At 47.1% G+C, this 22706-nt stretch overlaps 1 protein-coding gene across 1 annotated transcript in view; it reads left to right on the forward strand.

The window, feature by feature from the left end:
* Positions 1-16188: 16188 nt before the first annotated feature.
* Positions 16189-22706, forward strand: part of PTPRA (protein tyrosine phosphatase, receptor type, A) — a 63368-nt gene continuing 56850 nt past the window's right edge. Inside the window, exon 1 of the mRNA XM_009076526.1 lies at positions 16189-16260. Within this exon, the coding sequence (XP_009074774.1) occupies positions 16249-16260 (12 nt within the window). The 5' untranslated portion in view covers positions 16189-16248. The remainder of the gene's footprint in view (positions 16261-22706) is intronic.

Below are 22706 nucleotides of genomic sequence, written 5' to 3' on the forward strand. Positions count from 1 at the left end.
AGTTGAGGCCATGCCCAGAGTCTGCCCAGCACGTGCTGTGGGTATGAATGAGCACTGGCAGTTTTGTCTCGGGGCTGGATTAGGCACAGTTGCTACTGGAAACTGCACAGCCTGGCTCAGGGAGGCTCCACAGGCTGCTGGCTGTTCCTCTCTGAAGGAGAGTCCCTGTCTATGGCAGGGGTTGGAACTAGATGATCTTTATGGTCCTTTCCAACCCAGACTAGGCTGTGATTCTATGGGGAGCCCACTGGGGTGACAAGGATGTGCCCCGAGACAGTGGTGTCAGGTACAGCCGAGATGTTCCCAGCCCACACTCCTCCAGCATCCCTAAATGTCACTTACTGAGTTTTGACCTCCAACAGCATCCAGGGGAGGCTTTTCCTTCTGGGATTTGCTTTGAGATCACAGAACCACAGAATTGATCAGGCTGGAAAAGACCTCTGAGATCATCAAGTCCAACCTATGACCTAACACCACCATGTCAACTAGACCACGGCACTAAGTGCCACATTTTGTCTCTCCTTAAATACCTCCAGCGATAGTAACTCTACCACCTCCCTGGGCAGCACATTGCAGTGTCTAATCACCCTTCCTGTGAAGAAATTATTCCTAATGTCTACCCTAAACCTCCCCAGGTACAACTTGAGGCTGTTTCCTCTCATCCTGTCACTAGTTGCCTGAAAGAAGTCTGATCCTCACCTGGCTCCAACCTCCTGTCAGGTAGTTTTAGAGAGTGATAAGGTCACCCCTGAGCCTCCTCTTCTCCAGGCTAAATAAAGATGAAATGTTCTTATCTTTATTTCTTTTTTTAAAAGGCTCTTTTCAGGATTCAGGCCCCAAGAGATCTGGGTTTTGGCAAAGATGCAGTTTGGGTTTTGGCCCTGCTGCTAGCACATGCTGTTGTCAGTTCCAGAGCAAGCCATGGTAGATTGGTTTTGAGATGTAAAACAAAAGCTTTTGTGCATCATGGTTGGTGTGTGCTGCTTTCTGCATTGGGAGGGGAGCAGCAGCCTTGTTCTCAGCCCATTCCTGCCCTGGCCTTCCTGTGTCTCCATTGAGCTGGCTCCTGTCAATCACCAGTGCTTTCATAACAGAGCCATGGGATAAAGCTGCACAATCTTCGCTGTGTCAGCTCAGGAGTGGTGGCTGCACAGCTCAGTGTGGGGGTGTGCAGACATACCCATGTGCAGTCAGTTTTGCACAGTCATTTTTGCCTGTCTCAGGACTCGATGGTCCTTGTGGGTCCCTCCCAGCTTGGGATGTTCTGTGATTCTACTCTGTGATGCTCTGATCTGCAGCAGAGCTCAGGTTATTTTCCTTATGAAAATAATCTGAGATTTGGAGCTCCTAGATTCTATTCATGCTTTCTAGACTAAGTCTAGTAACACCAGTTTTAAACTTCAGCCTTGCTGTACAGGGAAGGGACATGGTGGTGAAAGTAATCACTGGCAGCTCTTATGTACAGTGTCTGCACAGAGGATGTGTTGTTTCAGTACCTAAAGGGGCTCATAAAAAGAGGGACAATGACTCTTAAAACAGGCAGATAGGGATAGGACGAGGGGGAATGGTTTTAAACTAAAAGAGGAGAAATTTAGATTAGGTGTTAGGGAGATACTCTTCCCGGTGAGGGTGGTGAGACACTGGCACAGGTTGCCCAGAGAAGCTGTGGCTGCTCCATCCCTGGAAGTGTTCAAGGCCAGGCTGGGACGGGGCTTGGAGCAACCTGTTCTAGTGGAAGGTGTCCCTGCCCATGGCAGGGGATTGGAATAAGATGGTCTTTAAGGTCCTTCACACTCAAACCATTCTGTGTTTCTATGATGTCTTTCACTGCTGGGAGTTCTCCCCCACAGTGCTGACCTGCCTGTCACGGGCGAAGCAAAATGCATTCAGGTTTTGTTTCACCCTGGCAGTGTGTTTTAAAATAAGGCTGGCAGAGCAGTGGACTTGAGAACAGAAAAGGTGTGGAACCAGTGGTGATTATTGGAAGTGTTAGAACAGCATGGGAAATGCAAGGAGGTGGAAAAAATAAGAGGTGGCTTTTGGGCAGTGAATATATTTCAGAGAAGGCTCAGTGAGCTGAGAACACTTGTATGAAAATTAGACTTTTCAAGAAGCCCTCGAAGGTCAGCTGAGCTCCTTGTAATGCACTTACTTGGTGGACACAAAGCACATGCACAACTCCCCATCTCCAAGCTGACGACTCAGCTCAGGCTGCCCTCACAGGCTGAAAGTGCTGCCTGGGGGAGGAGAGCTAAGTACCCAGTGAATGAATCCTGGATTGAGTTGTTTGGACCACAAAAGCTATTTGCTTTTAATGTTTTTCTCAGATACTTTTCTCATTTGTTTTGTCATCAAGTGCTGTGCCTGAGCAAACCTCCCATGCCCTTGGGATGGGAATCACCTTGTCTTTTCTTGCTGCAGAAATCCTCAACCCTTCCAGGGCAATGACCTCTGGTTTATACCTGTACACCTGGAATTCTCCCTCAAGCCACATTGGGCAATAGGGGAGTGTGATTCCACATGTGTTTTATAAAAGCCAAAGAGGATTTCGGGTGTTGTATTGGAAAATCAAAGCTCTATTTGGGGGAACTTGTGGTCTGACTATCCAGTTGGACAAGCTCAACTTTCCCTGCAATTTAAATAGACTCTGCCAGAATGTTAATCATTCAGGCTCCATAGCTACCTGTTAACTCTTTAGTAATATGCAGGCTTTCCAGGCCACCCTTGCTCTCCTGTTTGAATGGAAAACAACAGTTCTGAATGTGTGTGTGCATCACCTTGTTATTCCCCTGGAAAGCTTTGTTGGCTGCAGTATGTCATTTGGGATAATCCAGAACATTTCTGCACAGCTCAAGAAGGTCCTTCCCTCCCCATCTGCCTTCTCGGAGCTTCCTCATCCTGGATGGAAGTCCCAGCGGGAGCTGCTGTTGAACCTGGAAGCTTTGCTGTTGGTTTGCATGGATGTAAACCATGGAGTCCAACCCCACATCCAGATTATTATTTCACCACCTGTAACAGTTTCTGCAGCACAACCTTCCCTTGATTAGAGAACATTTAGGATAGTAAGGAAAACAGGGACAGATTAGGGCAAAACAATTTGGATTTGTTCATGCTGCAGGGCAATAGTGGGAGTACAAAAGGAAATTAATCTCCTTTTTCCCAAGAGACTGTCTTACCTGGAGCGTGTACCTTTGCTAAGAAGTGGCAGATGGATTTCTATGTTTTTCCTTAGGCTTATGAAACATCTGACATCTTTGGAAGAGCTCCTGTGTATCTGAAGAGTTAGATTTAGAGGTCTCATTGCAACCTGACAGAGTAATGGCTGTTTCAGCTGCTGCTCCTGGTGGGCTGGATCCGTCACATGCAAGATCTTCTGATGCTGTCCTGGGATCTGTGGTAGCTGGGATGAGTTTCAGGGCTCAAGGGGCTCCATCAGATGTGCTGGTGAGACTTGTGCCTTGGCTACTCGGCTTAGAGGCAAAGCCAGGCTCCTGCTCTTGTCCCAGAGCCTCCCACTGCCAAGCCTTGAAGATTGTTGACCTGTTGGAATGAGTCCAGCGGAGAGCCATTAAGTTGATCACAGGGAACACCTCTGCTGTGAGGTGCTGGGAGGCTGAGAGAGCTGGGAGTGTTCAGCTTGGAGAAGAAAAGGCTTCAGGGAGACCTTACAGCACCTTCCAGTTCCTAGAAGGCCTACAAGAGAGCTGGAGAGGGACTTTGGACAAGGGCATGGAGTGACAGGACAAGGAGGAATGGCCTTAAGCTGAAGGAGGGCAGGGTTAGATTGGATATATGGAAGAAATTCTTGGCTGCAAGAGTGGTGAGGCACTGGCACAGGTTGCCCAGAGAAGCTGTGGCTGCCCCATCCCTGGAAGTGTTCCAGGCCAGATTGGATGCGGCTTGGAGCAGCCTGGTCTAGTGGAAGGTGTCCCTGCCCATGGCAGGAGGGTGGAACCAGATGGTCTTAAAGGTCCCTTCCAACCCAAACCATTCTGATTCCATGATTTTATGTTGTTTGGGGTCTGAGTACTTGGCACCTTCACTACTAACTTATTTTTTAAAAGCTTAGGTGATTGATTATATCAAACAAATCCTGGTAGCTAAGGTAGGATCAGGATATCTGTGTGGGGAGGCAGTTCTGGTTGGACATTGACTTTTGCTTGGGGGAAGGACCTGAGTGAGTTTGAAAATCTGTTGGTTTACTTTAAAAAAAATGCCAAAAAACCCACTTAAAGCAGCGTTTTATATTTTTAAACTAAGAATACAGAGGTATGGAGAAGATTTCCAGAGAACCAAGCAACTTATTTTACTGCTGCAGTAGGGTCTTTACTAGTGAAGCAAAACAGAAACCCCCGAAGGGAAGTGAATCGTCTTCAGTCTGAAGGCTACAGGAGATCACCATGATGGATTAAGGCAAAGCTCCACAGCTGCACGCAACATCTGGCATCACAGTTCAGTCAAACATTTTCTGTCCATGAGGAGGTCTCATCCATGACTTTTGGCTCCACTTTGCAACTCCAGCATGTCCAAAGGTTACAAAATTCCCATGGTGGGACTCCTTGTGCAGTGCAGCAGGATCCTGCTACCGGCATGATGAGTCCCACAGGTTTTGTCCTGACATCCACTGGATCCCTCCAACAGAAATAGCAGAAATTCTGGCAGGAAGAAATCAAGTCCTGAATCTTTGGGGGGGGGGCCGAGTGGTAGTGGAATTTGAGTGTTATGCAGTAGGAGGTGGCTCCTCCAGGGCTGCACCTCCAGAAATTTGCCCTGTAGCCCCTTTGTGTTGTAATAACACCCTTAATACTTTCAGACCTGATGCACATAAGGGTCTGTGCCACAATTCTCCTGACCCTTGGTACTGCTGAGTCCCCACAGACTTCAGTGGCATTTGGGAGATAGGGAGATGGTGAAAACTCTGAATTTAATTCAATGTTAAAGCTACAGCAGGGCCAACATTATCCTTGGGTGCAATGTGCTGAGCAATCCATAACAGATAACAGCCTCGTTCTGCAGTGAGCAGGGGGTCAGTCCCTTCCCTTTTTGGAGTTACTGCAGGGACAACCCCTGTCATCCCTGGGGGTGTTGTGTCCAGATATTTATGAATAAATATAACAAAGAAATTGCCAGTGTTTCTTGTTCTATGTAAGAACTTATGCCAAGAGGACAGGTCTGATGAGGAGCGGCTGAGGGAGCTATGGTGGCTCAGGCTGGAGAAAAGGAGGCTCAGGGGAAACCATCTCACTCTCTGCAACTCCCTGACAGGAGATTGGAGCCAGGTGGGGTTGGGCTCTGCTCCCAGAGAGCGATGACAGGACAAGAGGAAATGGCCTCAAGTTGCACGAGGAGAGTTTTAGATAGGATATTAGGGGAATTTTCTTTGTGGAAAGGTCTGTCCAGCCCTGGCACAGCTGCCTGGGGCAGTTGTGGAGTCACCATCCCTGGAGGGATTTAAAAGCCCTATGGATGTGGCACTTGGAAACATGGTTTAGTGGTGGCCTTGGCAGTGCTGGGGGAACAGTTGGATTTGGTGATCTTGGAGGGTTTTTCCAACCTAAACAATTCTGTGGTTCTGTATAATTGAGTGGATTTATTTGCAAACTTGACAGTGAGTGTAGAGCCTGGTAGTCAAGCCTGGAGGTGAAACTCTCCCATGAATACACTGAAGTGGTGTTGTACCAGTGCCAGAAGTGGAACCTATTTTCTTCAGCTCTTTGCTGCTCTGGCTTAATTTTCCCCCATCCATGTTCAGCTTTCTCTTTTTGTTAAAAACCTTACTCTGCACTGTCATCATCCACCAAGGGCTTATTTGACATTTGACTGGAGCAGGATGGGGTTGAGGTGCTGGAGAGATGTGTAATGTGTGTCATGGTCAGCAGTGATAACAGATCTTGCAGCACAAACACTCAGCCCTCAGGAAGTGGCCAGGGCTGTTGGATTAACCATGGGCCAACCAAAAAGGGTACTGGGGAATCCAAACATTAAAGACGGCCAGGAAGGAGCTGTTACTTTTTGAGCAGTATGACTTGCTCTAGCTCTGGACTTGGGGCCTGGAAAAGAAAAGCACAATATGCTGGGTACAGAAATGTTGTATTTATATCCAGAGCTCAGCAATCCATCTGCTGGAGGAATGAAAAACATCCAATCACTGTCTGATGCAATAACTGTCTGGAGCTTGTTCCTTGGGTTACTTCCTGAAGGGTCACTCCATGTCCCTGTCCTGGCTTTTGTGTGCACAGAAATCCCAGCTGAAGCCACGGCTTGACTCCATTACATGAGCTGGATCATATGGGTCTGCCTTAAAACCAGGTCCTGGTTGCCTTCAAGTAGCTAAATCTCTGCCCGAGGGGCTTGGCAGTCTGTGAGTTGGGTTTCAATGGCATGACAGGCAGGAAAACCCAACATGGGAGTCACAGACCTGAAGCAGCTCCTGGCAGGAGCAAGGCTTCTGTTGTGATTTGCACTGGTGACCAGAGCAGGGAGTGGCAGTACAGATGGGGTGAGGGTTGAGTAGCCCATGGATCGCTTTGGTCATAGAAATGGCAAGCCAACAGCATGATGGGATGTGGGACTTTATCCCAAAACCTTTGGGGAGGCACAAATTATAGAATCCTTAAAGACCATCTAGTTCCACCTCCTGCCATGGGCAGGGATGTGTTCTGCTAGACCAGGTTGCTCCAAGCCCCATCCAACCTGGTCTGGAACACTTCTCTGGGCAACCTGTGCCAGTGCATTCATTCACTCCCAAAATGTATAGGATATAGCCCAGTCTCTACAAACCAGCTGTGTGTCTTGCCAGCCCTGTCCATGGAGTGGGTCAGATTAACACATCTTCCCAAAAATGAAACCAGTCCTGAGCCAGCAGCAGAAATTGCCCTCATGGTGTTGCATGAGATTCTGCCTCACCATCTGCACCCGTGGCAGCTCATGTCCCCACTACACTGCTTAAAATCTTGTGTCCATTTGCTTCCAAGCTGCTCCCAGCAAACACAGGCTGTGCAGAGGACGACTGGTCATGCAAGTGGGTTTTTTTCCCCCGTTCATAAATTTGTTTATTCATTAAGGAAGTCAAAAGAGGAAGAGGAATAGAAAGGTCACAAATGTTTTTCTTAGAAATGAGACCTCAGCAACTGAGCTGTGTGTTACCCTGTGTACAATGCATTGGGCAACTCTAGCATCCCTGGTGGGAGCTCAGGAAGACCAAAGTGCTCTCCCAAGGTGTGTTCAGGTAGGGTCACAGCTTGTTTGTGTGTCTGCTTATATCCATGTGACCCATATTCTCTTATGGAGAGCTGGGGAGGCTCTCTGGAAGCTCTGAGCTGGGGTAGCTGGGGAAGCTCAGCTGAGCTCAGCCTGGTGAAGAGAAGGCTCCAGGGAGACCTTCTAGCACCTTCCAGTGCCTAAAGGGGCTCCAGGAGAGTTAGAGAGACTTTAGGCAAGAGCATGGAGTGACAGGACAAGGGGGATTGGCTTCAAACTGACAGTGGGCACTTAGATTGGATATCAGGAAGAAGTTCTTTACTCAGAGGATGGTGAGGCACTGCCACAGGTTGCCCAGAGAAGCTGTGTCTGCTCCATCCCTCAAGTGTCCAAGGCCGGGTTAGATGGGGCTTGGAGCAACCTGGGCTATGGAAGGTGTCCCTGCCCATGGCAAGGGGGGTTGGATGGTCTTTAAGGTCCCTTCCAATTCAAACCATTCTATACGCCAGTGTTTGACTATCAAATGATCACTGATGAATGTCTCTCACATGCAGTGATGCATCCACTGGCTTCCCAGAACGTGGCTCTTGGGGCTGGTGGCCACTTCTGCATCCCTGGATTTCTTTTATTCACAGCCGTGTCACCTCAGTTTGTACAGGGTGCCTCTTTTCAAACAGCTTTCCCCTCTCTATTTGTATATTCCAAGTTAGGAAACAGCAAGACTTAAATTTTGCAGGCACCAGGAGAAGATCACTGGGTGCTCATGGACATGCAGCTGCCCTAGGATCAGGCATCAGCCCTGCATCCCATCCCCGGGAGCAGAGCCAGACAGTAGCTCAGAAAATGCCCGGGAACAGTTCCTACGTGCGCACGCAGGTAGGGCGAGGGAGGGAGAGCAGAAAGATTTGCCAAGGGAAATGGTCTTGTTACACACAGAGTGTTTTCTTTAGGTGTTCGTTCCCAGCCCTCGCTGGGATGCACAGTTGGGTTTCGAAGATTTGAACCCAACTGGTTTATCTCGGGGTGTGTCGTCGCTGCAGGCTCTTATCAGGTGTGTCGTGGGGAGCGAAACCACTCAAACAAAAGCCTTTCACCTCCGTCTGTGCGCAGCACGTCACGTTCCTGTACTTGGCCAGGGCTGGTGTCATGCTGGGGTGGGATTGGTCCACAGTTAATGTGGCTGCAGGATGGTTGTTTTGGTCTTTAATACATTATTTGGGGGGATGGAAATCCTGGGGTGGTTCAAAACATCAGAGAGAGTGTGTGGAAGCACCAGGACCAAAATGAAGGTAACTGCATGTTGGAGTTACGGAATCATCAGGTTGGAAAAGACCTTTGAGATCATTGAGCCCAACTGTAGAATGACTTGCTGTGGTTAGAAGCTTTTCCTCCTGGAAACTGCCAGTTGTTCAGCTGTCAGGGAAGCAGCCAGATGCTTTCCTTGCTCTCAGTTGCTCCTTTAGCTCTGACACACTGTTTGCTGGGATGAAAGGAGAGACATCAACAGGCAAAACTGCGTGTTTGTCGCTGTCACACCTGCACGGTGGTGCTGCCAGCACGGGAAACAGGCAGGTAGGGTAAACACATGGGATTTTTTTGAGCTCTTTTTTATAAGCAAGGAGATAACAATTGGATGCTGTCCCATTTTCAGCCTAGGAATTGTTTGCCAGACTTGAATTACAGGAATTGCCGTAGCAAGGCAGAGCAGCTCCGTGTGCCATTAGCTTGGAGCTGGCAGGGGCCAGGGCGGCTTCGTTGTGCTCCCGTCAGACACGATTAAAGAAGCTGTTTGTGATGGAAACAAACCCAAATTGGGCTGATGCTTTAAGGGGAAATAAAACAGGGAAGAATAACTTTATTGAGCTTGTTTATTAAGGCTTGCTGTGTTCCCTTCTGAGCTGCAGAAACTGTTCAAACGGTGCAGCCAACTCCTATTTTGCGTTTGCCTTTTTTGAACTGATTTTATGTGGAGAGTCTCTGGGCAAAACCTTTTCATATCCCCTTGGCTTAGTTGCCGTCCAAAACTGATCTGCTGGTAAAAGACTTAAACTAATTATCCTCAAAGGGTGCAGAGAAGAGGTTTTAAAGCTGTTGTTGTGATAGGATATTGAGTGTTTGGAGGGGCTTAGGAATTAGTGGGTGCTGATGCTGTTCCATGCCAGTATCCGTATTCCTTCTTAGGGAGGGAGAGATGAGTTTGCTTTTACTGCTAAACTACTTAGAAGGACTTCTGCTTAAAGATGGGGAGGGGAAAAGCTACCACTCAGCCACTTGGGCTCTAGAGGAGCCACAGAATAGAAGGAAGCTGGTTTTCTTACTTCATGCCTTGCTAATTCCTTTGGCCTTGCAGCTGTAGAAGCTTAATTTATTCCCTGCTCTTGCTGCTTGTGGAGCATCCCCCATATCCTGTGGCCTCCTGCTCTCTAGTGTTTTCATCCTTTCACCTTCTTTCAAGGCAGTCTAGTTCCACCCCCCTGCCATGGGCAGGGACACCTTCCACCAACTCCCACTCATGTTGCTCCAAGCCCCATCCAACCTGGCCTTGAACCACTTCCAGGGATAGGGCAGCCACAGCTTCTCCAGGCAACCTGTTCCAGGCTGTTCCCATGCTACAGCACCCAGCAGCACCCAGAGCTGCAGCTGTAAAATCCATCTCTTGAGGTTTATAAGGTCAAAGCAGCAAAGAAATGCACAAGTGCAGGAACGCTGAGGTCAAAGGCATTAAAAACCCTTCACCTGAGAGTCTCTCCCTGGTCTGGTTTGGTGTTTCACACCATTATGCTCTGAAAAGTGATGATTTTTTGGTGCTGTGAAGGGTATTGTGTTTGCTCTCACCTGTGGCACAGTGAGTGTTACCAGATGGTTTACTCAAAGTTGATTATTTTTTTCCACATTTTTAGTTGTAGTTCAGTGCTCTTCTGCTGGGTGTTTTTTTGCCAGGCAAATTGCCAGCACGTCTGTCGGAGGAAAACCTCCTGGCTGGATCATGAGGAATAAAGCAAGCTTGAATTCCCTCTGAAGGGAGAGTACTCAAGTCCCACACAGAGGATTTTTCATCCTAGTGGTGCCATTTGGCAGGTAAACGATGGATCAGTTTTGGAAGGAAAATTGAATGTCTTTGGGAGTGTCCCCTGGTACCCATAAGGAGGAGGGATATGTGGTGCAACACCAGCCCCACTACCTGGAGCTGGAGCTGAGCATCACTGGCAGCAGTACAGCTGTCCTGTGCACAGGGACACCAGCCACAGCCCTGCAGGTGTTGGAGGCCCAGGATACCTGTGGGATTGCTAAAAGGTCCATGTTTGGTCTTGGTAACAAACCCAAGATAATTACCTACTTCAGGTAGACCTACTCATGTTTGGCTGTTTAACTGAGTCTCTGCTGTGATTCTTGAGTTGTCCTGTGCGGGACCAGGAGTTGGACTTGATGATCCTTGTGTGTCCCTTCCAGCTCAGGGTATTTCATGATTCCAAAAGGAGAAGCTGTTGCTTTGCAGTTTATTTGTTCCTCTGCTAATCTTGAGCTTTCAATAGGAATGATTTAGAGTTGCTTTATTCTTTTAGGACAGGGATCATCAGGGATACTCTATGAGACATCCCCAATCCCAGCAAGCATCCTAATCTCTGTTGCAATTCAGATGGGGACTGGAAGGGGTACAGTGGTTCTGGTTTTTGTGAGGATGACTTGTTTCTTCCCATTAACTTTGATAAAGCAAAGCACAGGGGATTTGAGCCTCCTGCTTGTTTTACATACACCTTGGAGGTTTATTTTTCTAGCAGCCTCTCTGCACCCATCTATAACTTGACCTGTTTCATGCATCAGGGATGTGATATTTAGCAAATAGAGTTATTTTTGGAGGGTAGCATCAGAGCTTAGAACAGAAACGTGCATTTCAGAGGAAGCAGATCACACCAGGTCTCCCCACCCCTTCTCCTCTGATTTAGGCTGTTTTGGGGCTGTACCTGCCACAGCAGGATCCCAGTGGAGCTCCAGTCTTTCCAGAGGCAGCAGCTCCCTCACAGTGCTGTCCCAGAGGACTGTGGCAGATTGCAAACATGCTCAGCACAATCATACCATCCCAATTAGCATAATGATGCTGCCTAATTTATGCACAAATTGCCCTAATTTATGTGTGTCGATACATATGATTAAACCAAGCACAGGTGGAACAGGGTTTGGGCTCGCCCAACCAACAAAGCATAAAGCTGTGTCCATCCCAAAAATGTGTGAAATGGCCAAAATTTCTTCTCCCTGCTGCTAAAATATGGAGCTTTGTGTTGTTTTGCTCTGGCAGCAGCAAGGGGTGTGGGGCAGGACTAAACTCGTGGCAGGAGGTAAGAGAATAAAAGATTCCTGGGCTGAGATTTGCATGGATTAAAGGCAGCTTTAATTTGCTGTGATACACTTGGATTTCAGGTGGATTAAGAGGCGGCAGGATTTGGGGCTGTCTAGCCAACTAATACCTGCCTTACTTCTATTTTAATTATTTTAATATGGGATGGAGGAGCCCTAGGACTGAGCCACCTTGGCCACCCCCTGATCTTGCACATTTCCGTGTGTAATGTTTTGCACCATTAATGTTCTGGATTAACAAAACTGCTGTTGTCATCTGAATTCCCAAAGCACTTTCTCAGCAGGGTTCATCCAAAAGAGACCTCTTAGATTGTGACCTTATATTCCTCATGTTTAGAAAAGCAATGTTGTTGCACTGTAAAATTATTCCATAGACTCACAAAATGGTTTGGGTTGGAAGGGACCCCAAAGATCATCTAGTTCCAACCCCCTGCCATGGGCAGGGACACCTCCCACTAGACCAGGTTGCTCCAAGCCCCATCCAGCCTGGCCTTGAACACAGGCAGGTTGATCCAGCAGCATAAAAATCACAGAATTGTTTTAAGTTGGAAAAACCCCTCTAAGACCATCGAGTCAAACCATTCCCCCAGCACTGCCAAGGCCACCACTAAACCATGTCCTCAAGTGCCACATCTGCACAGCTTTTGAATCCCTCCAGGGATGGTGACTCTACCACTGCCTTGATAACACCACTTATTTCTTTGCTGCACATGGATCTCCATCCCCTACCTCAAGACCAAATGACCTCGCTAGCACACCATCCCTCAAGCAGTGGCATGGTGCCTCAGGCTTATCTCTAAGTGAACCTGGTTTGATCCTTTTCCCTCTTCAGATCTGGTTTAAAACTCTTTCCATGAGCTTTGCTCATGGATCCTTTTCCTCCTTGAGGCCAGGCATACCTCACCTGTAGCCAGCAGGCCTGGTGTTGTGTAAACTGAACTGTGGTCAAAAAAACCTAAATTCTGTTCAGGTTGTTTGCATTTCTCATTCTGGGTGCCTGCTGGTCCAGCATGTCCGCCAAAGTATTCATTCCCACTTTGGAGTGCTTGTTTGCTGTGTAGAGCATCATGACCCAGCAGTGGAGGTTTAGCAGCTTGGTGGAGTGGGTAGAGCAGGGTATGAGGCTCTGAACTGGGTTTGGGTTCATACTGGAAGATACTTGGCTGCTGAGTCCATTACTGAAGCTCTTTCTGAAGCAGCTTTATGTTACAGCATTGTCCAGAACTACATGGATCAGGTCAGTGTTGGGTTTCCCAGTGCTGCTGGGCTTGGAAAGCTGAATTTTGGCTGTGGAGAATAGGAGCTCCTTCCTGTATGCAGCGTGCCTTCCTTACTGCTGGTGTGTCGTAACAGCGTATACATTCCCTGGGTGAAACTGGTTTCATCCAAAAATATACAACTAGGATATACAAATAATTACAGATAGTAGCCAGAGTATTCCCAAGGCTGGTGGATTGCAGCCACAGCTTACCACAGTCAGCTGACTGCGCTGGATTCTCAGGATCCCACGTTTCAGGAGGATTCTGTGGCAAGAGGATTACAGTGCTGGCACATCAGGGCACACTGGGGTCAAGACAAGGCAGATGAGTGGAAAGGCTTGTGTGGGGCCAGGGCTGGGTGAGCAGAGTGTGGGACACAGCACCTCTTCTCAGCTCTGTGCTGCACTGGCTCTTTGGCAATGGTGTTTCCTTTCCACACAAGTCATGACTCATTTCTGAGAACAGCTGCGGCTGTAAGATACTCGAGTAAGTATGTACAACATAAGATGTTTCTACTCTGACATTCTGGAGAGACTTGAGTGCCTACACCACACTCTGTACCTGTCACAAGGGATGAGGGTTTGAGTCACTGCAAGTCATGCAACATAAATTCCCCTCTTCTCCCAGCACTGATCTGTTTTTACAACCATCTGAAGACACAGCTTGCTCTGCACCCTGCTCAGGCGTGTGCCACTGACATTTATAAGCTCTTTTATTTTCAGTCTGTCTTTGCACTTGTTGTTTTTTATCTCCCTGTGTACGTTTTCCTGTCAGCAGGATGTTGTCCTTGTCTTGCAAGGAGCTGTGAGCATACATGTATCTTGCTCCAAGCTTTGGAAAAACTCAGCTTCATTGCTGATTGCCTTTGAACTCTTAGATGATACTAGGAACATCAGGGAAGTTGGAGAAAACGAGGCTTCAGGGAGACCTTCTAGCACCTCCCAGTTCCTAAAGGGGCTCCAAGAGAGCTGGAGAGGGACTTTGGACAGGGGCCTGTAGGGACAGGACAAGGGGGAATGGCTTCCCACTGACAGAGGGCAGGGTTAGATGGGATATTGGGAAGAAATTCTTCCCTGTGAGGGTGCTGAGGCACTGGCACAGGTTGCCTAGAGAAGCTGTGTCTGCCCCATCCCTGGAAGTGTTCACAGCCATGTTGGATGGGGCTTGGAGCAACCTGGTCTAGTGGAAGGTGTCCCTGCCCATGGCAGGGGGATGGAACTCAGTGGTCTTTAAGTTCCCTTCCAACACAAACCATTCTATGATTCCATGTTCTGTGTAGAGGGGCTCTTCCTTCCATCAAGGCTTTGTGAAGCGAGAGTTGAATGCAAACTCTTCCAAATTCTCTTGCACATAGCACTGTCCAAGGCGTCATTTGGAATCCTGCAGCTCTGTGAACAAAGGAATAAATTGACCATGAAAGCATTGACAGCAAAATTGCTTATGTCAACTTCCTGATTTGATCGCATAAAATTTACCCCTATGTTTAAATGCATGGAGCTAACTGAAGGAGGGACGGGCCTCACCCCAATTGCAAAGGGAGGAGAGGACAGGCTCAAGGCTGGACTGCATCTCTGCAGCCCTCAGACCCCTCTGCCCTGGGACAGCAGTGTTCCTGGGAAATGCTGGGAAACACTGGATCATAAGGAAGAAAATGTAAGTGGTACTGGGAGACCAGCAGATTTGGCACATCTGGGGATCACTTGCTTTGAGCCAGAGACAGGAGAAAGCAGAGAAGCCTCAGCTGTTCTCCAGTTCCTTTAAAAATGAAATATTGGGAAAGTTACCCAGTTCTCCTCCTCCCTGCCAGACCCAATGTCTTTTAATCTTCGCTCTCAGCTTCTGTTACACTGGGAGTTGCTGGTGGTCTGCTGGGGTTAGCAGCGATTCTGGCACACTCAGAGCAGACGTGATCTCCAGGTCTCATTGCTTTGAAGCTCCTGGTTCTATCACACTCGACTAAATCAGATTTTTTCTTCTCTGTGGAGGCAGAAATGAGCTCTGTGTGCCCATCTGATTGAAGTGCTGGGGCTTGTCTAATTGAACAAGTGCTCAAGTCAACACTTGAGCAGGATGAAAAACAGTGAGGAGATCACCCAGGGATTATGTCTGAGCTCCGCAGCTCTTGGCAACACTGGAGCAGATGGCTGGGTCACATCCTGCCCACGGCTGGGCAGAAAAGATGTTGATAGGAAAAAAATATTAATTTGGTTAAATATATTCAATTCTAAATCTAGAAGTGCCTCAGGTCTCTAATTTTGTACTTTATAGCAGCAGCCCAGAGATGGGATTAGTTGCGGGTTGGCTCTGCAGACTCCTGTAAGGAGCCACAGCTGCCTCAAAGCTGATGTAGGGGAAATATTTTGGGAGGGGGAACAGAGATGCAGGGGGTGGGAGCAACTTGGCTAATCCTGTAAAAGTGGGGAACAGCCAGGAGCAGCCTGTGAGTGAACTGTGAGCCCCTGTGGTGTGGCTGCACTGATGGAACTAGAAATCCAAGTCAGAGAGCTGGTGGGGAGGGAGGTGTTTGTGCAGAGATGTGAGAACATCACAAGCATCCCTGCAGGTCACCTGAACCACAGGGACAAGCTTCACAGAATCACAGAATCTGCAGAGTTGGAAAGGACCCACAAGGATCATTGAGTCCAACTTTTGACCCTGCATGGGACATCTCTGAGAATCACACCATGTGCCTGAGAGCATCATCCAACTTGAGCTCTGTCAGGCTTGGTGCTGTGACCTTTAGGATTTCACTTGATCCTACAGCCAAAGTCTGTATCCAGAGAGGTTTGGCCTTGGAGAAGTCACTGGTGGCTGTCTCATGGGTACATGGCCATCAGAAGTCCTGGTGACCACCATGTGGCTTGCTTTCCCCTTCCCTCGGGGTGGGAATAAATGAACACACATATAACTGCTTTTCCAAAAACCCAAACCGCTTCTGTCTAGGGAAATACAGCCACAGAGGAGCCCAAGGTGGTTGTGGTGCCTTCAATACTATAGAAATCATCTATTTCCTCTTGCTGTGGACCCTCTGAAACTTTACTTATCCCTAACAGCAGTGCTTGTGTCAGGCCAAGATGGGAACATCAGAGTCCCCTTCTCATCCATAACTGCAGCTGCTGCCCTGTAATTCCCTGCTGCCACCTCTGCCCAAAAGCACTTTTAACCCTGGAAGCTCCCACAATTTTGTTTTCTGTATTTAAAAGTTATTTTCTTTTTTTTTTCAAGTGTTTCTCTAGCTTGAGCAATAATGAAAAGCAGCATTTTGCAGTTGGTAAAATGAAGTGAAATATCCTTGCTGGCAGCAGGAAAAATTCTGTTTTCCAAAGATGTTGCTGGATTTTAACTCTTTGGTAACTCTGGTTTGGTTTGTTTGCAGGGGGCACCACTGGAAGAACCTTTATGGGCTCCTGATGACATGCAGGTGGACGACTGACTTATGATAATTAAGGTAGGATGCAGTGCTGTCACTTTTGGCATCTTCTCTTTTGTCCTGTCCTTGAAATAAAATCACTCTGGCCTGTGGCCCGATAGTCATTGCTCTACTTTGGGGTTCGGTATACAGGGATGGCACTATGGCCAAGCTTTAACTTGTGTTAAAGTGTCCCTTTAAACACAGAGGGAAGGGAAATCTTATTTAAGAACTACCTGGGAACGAAACTAAGTGGAAAAAATCTGACTTCCTACCCCAAAGGATAATAAGGTCTCTGTTGGTGCAGAGTTGGAAGGGACATGACTCTTATTTGAGAGTACTCAGCACAGGGATTTTTTTGTTCTGCTGAAACCCAGTGGTTGAGTTGGAATTCAGGTTCTAACTTGCCATCTCAAAGAAAAAAAAAAACCAACCTAAAAATATATTTTATTCATTTATTTTCATCTTCTTGAGCTTCTGTGGAAAGCTGGTCCATCTCCAAAGGTGGCAAGAGAGTACTCAATTCTTCGCTGATGAAACAGAGGAAAATCCCTGATGTTAGAAGCACTAAACCTTTGGACAAACTCTGAGGAGAAAATACAACTGTGTGTGGAGTTAACTGGATTTATAAGCAGGTTTTATGCTGCTTTAATATCTGGATTTGTGCCTTACTGGGTCATTTCTGCCATAGTGGGTGTGCTCAGAGGCGTCATCAGGGCACTGCGATGGTCACTGCTGATCTCTGCCTCTTCTTGCAGTAGCGAAGAGGATCTGCACCTCTTAGGTGTCACCATGGAGACTCCCAAATGTCTACTGTGACAGAGGCTTTGTTTTCTGTCACAGCTGGGGTTTTCACTTCTGATTAACGGGTGCAATTAGTGCCTTGGTTGGTGTTTGGTATCAGTGAAGAGTTGTTGGAAGGAAAGGGGGAAATTCAAGCTGTAACAAGAGCAAATTCTTTTAGTAGGGGTTTACTGTTCTCCAATATATTTGTGCTTTTTGTTTGGCTTGTGATAAGATGCACTACTGTGGAATTTGCTTGGAGCAGGGATTTGCATGAATTATTGTTTCTTACAAAATGCACATCTGTGCAAGGCTTCTCCCCGTGCTCCGCAGTACCCAACACCCGCCGGAGAAGGATCTGGGTGCCAGCGGTCAGCAAAAGCCAAGTGCCTGGGGGAAGGAAAGGTGAAATGATAGTAACAAAGCTGCTGAAATCCAGGGGAAAACTTCTGGGCTGTGTGACAGCATCAGAATTTGTGTGTTTATGCTACGTGCTGACTTCTTTCCTTCTCATAGAATCACAGAATGTTAACGGGTTGCAATGGACCTTAGCAATTCCAACCCACTGCCCTGGGCAGGGACACCTCCCACCACACCAGGTTGCTCAAGGCTTTATCCAGCCTGGCTTTGAACACTGACAGGACTGGGACATCCACGGCCTCCCTGGGCAACCTGTTCCAGTGTCTCACCACCCTCACAGGAGAATATATCTTGATAATATCTAATCTAAATTTCCCCTATCTCAATTTACACCCACTACTCCTTGCCATTACTCCTCATCCCAGCGGGATTTTTTAAAAGCAACATCCTCCTGTTAGGAAAAACTTGGGACAGTTGTGCTTGGCCTCTTGCAGAACTCATTCTGGTATTTAGAAAGTGTAATGCCATCAGTTGCAGCTGCTGATTGATATAGTGTGGCCCAAAATTACAATTTCCCCTATCTCAATTTACACCCACTACTCCTTGCCATTACTCCTCATCCCAGCGGGATTTTTTAAAAGCAACATCCTCCTGTTAGGAAAAACTTGGGACAGTTGTGCTTGGCCTCTTGCAGAACTCATTCTGGTATTTAGAAAGTGTAATGCCATCAGTTGCAGCTGCTGATTGATATAGTGTGGCCCAAAATTACATGCAAGATGGGAGTAAACAGTCATTATGGATTGTCTCTTGATTCTACACTTAAAGCTTTTCATTTGAAGGGTTTCCCCTTCTCCTAGAGAGATCTTTCTGTAAATTGCTAATTAAGTAAATGAGCTACAGAGTCATCAGTCTGTCTACAAAAAGCAAGAGCTGATGTTTTGGAGAAACCTTCAAGCTGCAGACTCAAATTATCCAGTGTTTAAAATTCCCTTAGTATATTCATAGAAACACAGAATGGTTTGGGCTGGAGGGGACCTTAAAGACCATCTAGTTCCAGCCCCTTGCCATGGACAGCGACACCACTAGCCCAAGTTGCTCAACGCACCATCCAGCCTGGCCTTGAACACTGCCAGGGATGGGGCAGCCACAGCTACTCTGGGCAACATGTCCCAGTGCCTCATCACCCTCACAGGAAAAAATGTCTTCGTAATATCTAATCTAAATTTCCCCTATTTCAATTTATACCCACTACTTCCTAATATCTAATCTAAACTTGCTGTCCTCCAGTTTGAATCCATTCCCCCTTGTCATGTCACTGCATGTTCTTGTAAAATTATGATTTCTCATAGAAATAGGAAGAGCAAGGAAAGAGTCGCTTGAAGTTTGGGTGATTTAAAACCAGGTTTCTGTTTATTTTACTCAAAATTCTACATGGATGCTAAATCAGGTGTCCTCACTTAAAATTTGACTAAACCTGATGGTATTAAATGATTTGCTTTTAATTCTCTGTTGTGTTTTTGTAGACAGTAGAAAAAGTTAAGGTGAATATATTGAGATCTAAAATACTTTGTGTAATGTACTTATTTCCTCAAGAATGGGCTTCGATAAGGGAAAACTGGGAAAATTCCTTCATTTACTGAAATAAATCCCCCTGGCACAGAGCATCAGGGGCAGGTGTGAGCAATGAAGCAGGTGGAGCACCAGTGATCCCACTGTCCCTGAGCCCTCCTGAGTCAGGCAGAGCATTGGTGTGTGTGTGGAAAGCAATCAGCAAGGTGCACAGTGTGACAGAGACATGGCACTGTGTGGAGCTGTCTGCATCTGAGTGTACATAACACTGCCAGAGCTCCCCAAAAGGGCAGAACCCATCCAGGTGTGGAGGGCACAATCATACCGATACCAGTGCAGTGCTGAGCACCGTGTCTGAGATGGGGAGTGCTAAAACCACATTTCTTATTCCAACAAAGCCCATCCAAAACCATTCCCCACCTTTGCACTAACCATATCCTTCCCTGTGCCTCCTCCAGCTGTGTTGCCAGCATTTTTTGGGAGGTGGGAGCCAAGCTGATGTGCCATGTGCATTTGCAGAGGTGCTCAACACAGGTGGTTTCCTTCAGCAGCTCCAACAGTGCCGATCACTGAGCTCTTGTTTTCAGTGCTACCCACAATAACTGAAATATCTTTCCTGCGAGATAAGTCAGTAATTGTGGTTGTCTCCTTCCTCTGGGGTGTGTTCCTGTAGTAACTTGAAATTTGGTTTGTCATCAGGGTGCTGCTGTGCAGCTCTGTCTCCTCCAGCTGTACCCTCCAGTGAGGAGGCACCAGCTGCCAGTGGTTGAACCCTGCACCCTCTTCCTCAAGAACTGCTATTCTGAAAATACAATAGGTTGATCTTCTTCCCAAGTAAATCCAGTTGTGAGCAAACGGCAGGAGATGGAAGAGGAGATGGTAGACCAAGACGCATCACAGTTCTACACTGGTTCATCCTGTTGGCTTTTCCATTGGATGGTGACCAAGCCAAGAAGTGCTTTTTCCCTCAGAAGATTTGCTCCAGTAGTTTTGGTCCAAGCCACGGACATCTTCAGTCCTTCTCAGACCTCTAAAGATTGCTGCCACATTTTGGGACTTGCTGATGTGCAGGCTGACTCTTGGAGTGCATTTTAGAAACACAGAGGTTGCCCTAAGACCAGAAGTCACAAATGAGCTGTGCTCCTAAATCCCATGAGCATTTGTCATAGAATGCTAATTATAGAAGGTTAAGGGGTTGAAATGGACCTTGAAGATCATCTAGTCTCAACACCCTCTGCCATGAGCAGAGACACCTCCCACCACACCAGGTTGCTCAAGGCTTTATCCAACCTGACACTGAACCCTGCCAGGGTTGGGGCATCCACAGCCTTCCTGGGCAACCTGTTCCAGTGTCTCACCATCCTCACAGTTAAAAACTTCTTCCTAATATCTAATCTAAATTTCCCTCTTTCAATTTATGCCCATTGCTCCTCGTCCTATCACTCCAGTTCCTGATGAAGAGTCCCTCTCCAGCATCCCTGGAGCCCCTTCAGGTCCTGGAATGTTTCTCCAAGGTCTCCACTCAACCTTCTCTTCTCCAGGCTGAACAGCCCCAACTCTCTCAGCCTGTCTTTGTAGGAAAGGTGCCCCAATACTCTTATCAGCTTCATGGCCTCCTCTGGACTTGCCCCAACAATTCCATGTCCTTCATGTGTTGGGCACACCAGAACTGTGTGCAGTACTACCACCACTACTACTACTTGTCCCCATCTCTTTCCTATGAAGCTTCAGACTTGAGTTTGATGTCACTGAGCTGACCTGGCCTGATGCCTCCTGAAAAATCCCCTGTGATTTGTGTGAACTGGGACACACAGTGCAGACCCTCAGTACCCAGCACACACCCGCAGTGCTGGCGGTTGGAGCTGAGTGCAGGATGGGCACAGGAAGGAGACAACTGCTTGCAGAAACCACACCAGGCAGCGTGTCAGGACCTGCAGCCCCTACCTTGAGCTGCTGGGTATAAATAAACACATCCACCCTCCCTCTTATTTCTGACAAGTACCTCCCTGAAGAGTAATTTATTTTGTTTTTCAGTAGCTTGTTCTGCAAGCAGGTTTCCTCTTGCAAGTGATTAGGAAAACCTCATTTTTATGTTAATTAGGCATAACTATCAGTGCATAGACATCTACAGCTCTCACATCCTTCTTAGACATGTGATGTTTATTAAAATGCAGTCCTGAAAAACTGATAGCAGCAACTGATGTACCTGTTGCCTGAATCAGATGGGAAACTGCACCAAAACGGTGCTTGCTTCAAATAGACGTTACCAGGGCGTAGCAGCCACAGGTTCAGCTGCCAGTAGGGTTGTCAGCTGTGGTCAGCAGCCTGGATTCAGGTTTTGGGTGCTGTTTGCTTGCTAAGTTTAAGGGTTTTCTCAGCATCTTGTCTCCACTGAGACCAAGCTGTACTAATTTAGCTGATTGCAGCTAAACACTGTTGCTGCTGGTACTGGTGGGCCTGAATCTATAGAACAATTCTTTTTCATGTTGATGTCTTCAAACATATCTGTGCTTTGATTTTGGACATTAGGAAGAATTTCTTCACAGAAGGGGTGGAACAAGCTGCTCAGGGAGGCGTTGGAATCACCATCCCTGGAGATGTTTGAGGAGAGACTGGATGTGGCACTTAGTGCTATGGTCTATTTGACACAGTGATATTAGGTCATAGGTTGGATTTGACAATCTCAGACGTCTTTCCCAACCTTAGTGATTCTGTGATTATATTTGGTCCCATGAGAGGGTTGAGTTGATCCACATCTTCTTTAATAAAATAGATCCTTCAAATCAGGCCAATGACATATTAGGTGTCCCATCCCTGGAAGTGTTCAAGTTTGGATGGGGCTTGAAGCAACCTGGTCTAGTGGAAAGTGTCCCTGTCCATGGCATGGAGTTGGAACTAGATAATATTTAAGGAACTAGATCATCTTTAAGGTAGCTTCCAACAGAAAAAGAGAGGAAATTCAATTAGAAGTGCTGTGGGTTTGCTGGTAAAACACAACTGCTTTAGTGACAATTTTTCATGGTACCAAAGACAGAGGACACTGAATCTGGAGGGGCCAGAGGAGAATGTCTGGTCCCAGCTGATATAAACCAAAAGCCATGAAGTTATGTAATTGTAACCAATAGATTTCTTGCCCCAAGGCCTTACCACATCCAGGTCTCAGAAATACATTCAGTCAGGCAAATGCAGATCAGCAGTGGGTTTAGCCACATTGATGGTTACTAACACCATTAACTTCTCATATCTCCTTTTCCAGAACTCAGTTCTTGTGATGTTATTTAAGGACTTTGTAATCCAAATCATTGAGGTTCCTTGCTCCAAGCTAAAACAAATATATCCATCTTATCAGGTCTTTCCAAGAGCAAAGCATGGAAATCCCCTGTCAAGTTGGCACCGTCACCGGTGTTTTCCTCCCTCTCAATCAGTGACTTTTCCTTTAACATTGCTGTATAAATCTTCCGTCGATTACGCAATGACTAAAAAGAAAGAATGAAAAATTGCATCTTCTGGAGAAATGTGGTAAGAGACACGTGGACCTCTCACAGCTGCAGTTGGTGGTTGGATGGATTTGTCATGCTTACATTATACACATGGATGATCTACTCACGGCGCGAAACCACTTGTGCTTGGTCAGAGACCTGTTCCCTTTTCACACAGAGTCATTCTGAGGGCAAACAGATGTCTGAGTTGGGCTTTTCTTTATGTGGATGTACATGGGGTTGTAAGGCAGGCTTCCCTGGGAGAGCAGAGAATTTCCAAGTGCTGTGACTCTT

This window comes from Acanthisitta chloris, unplaced genomic scaffold, assembly GCF_000695815.1.
Source record: "Acanthisitta chloris isolate BGI_N310 unplaced genomic scaffold, ASM69581v1 scaffold4196, whole genome shotgun sequence".
Lineage (NCBI taxonomy): Eukaryota > Metazoa > Chordata > Aves > Passeriformes > Acanthisittidae > Acanthisitta > Acanthisitta chloris.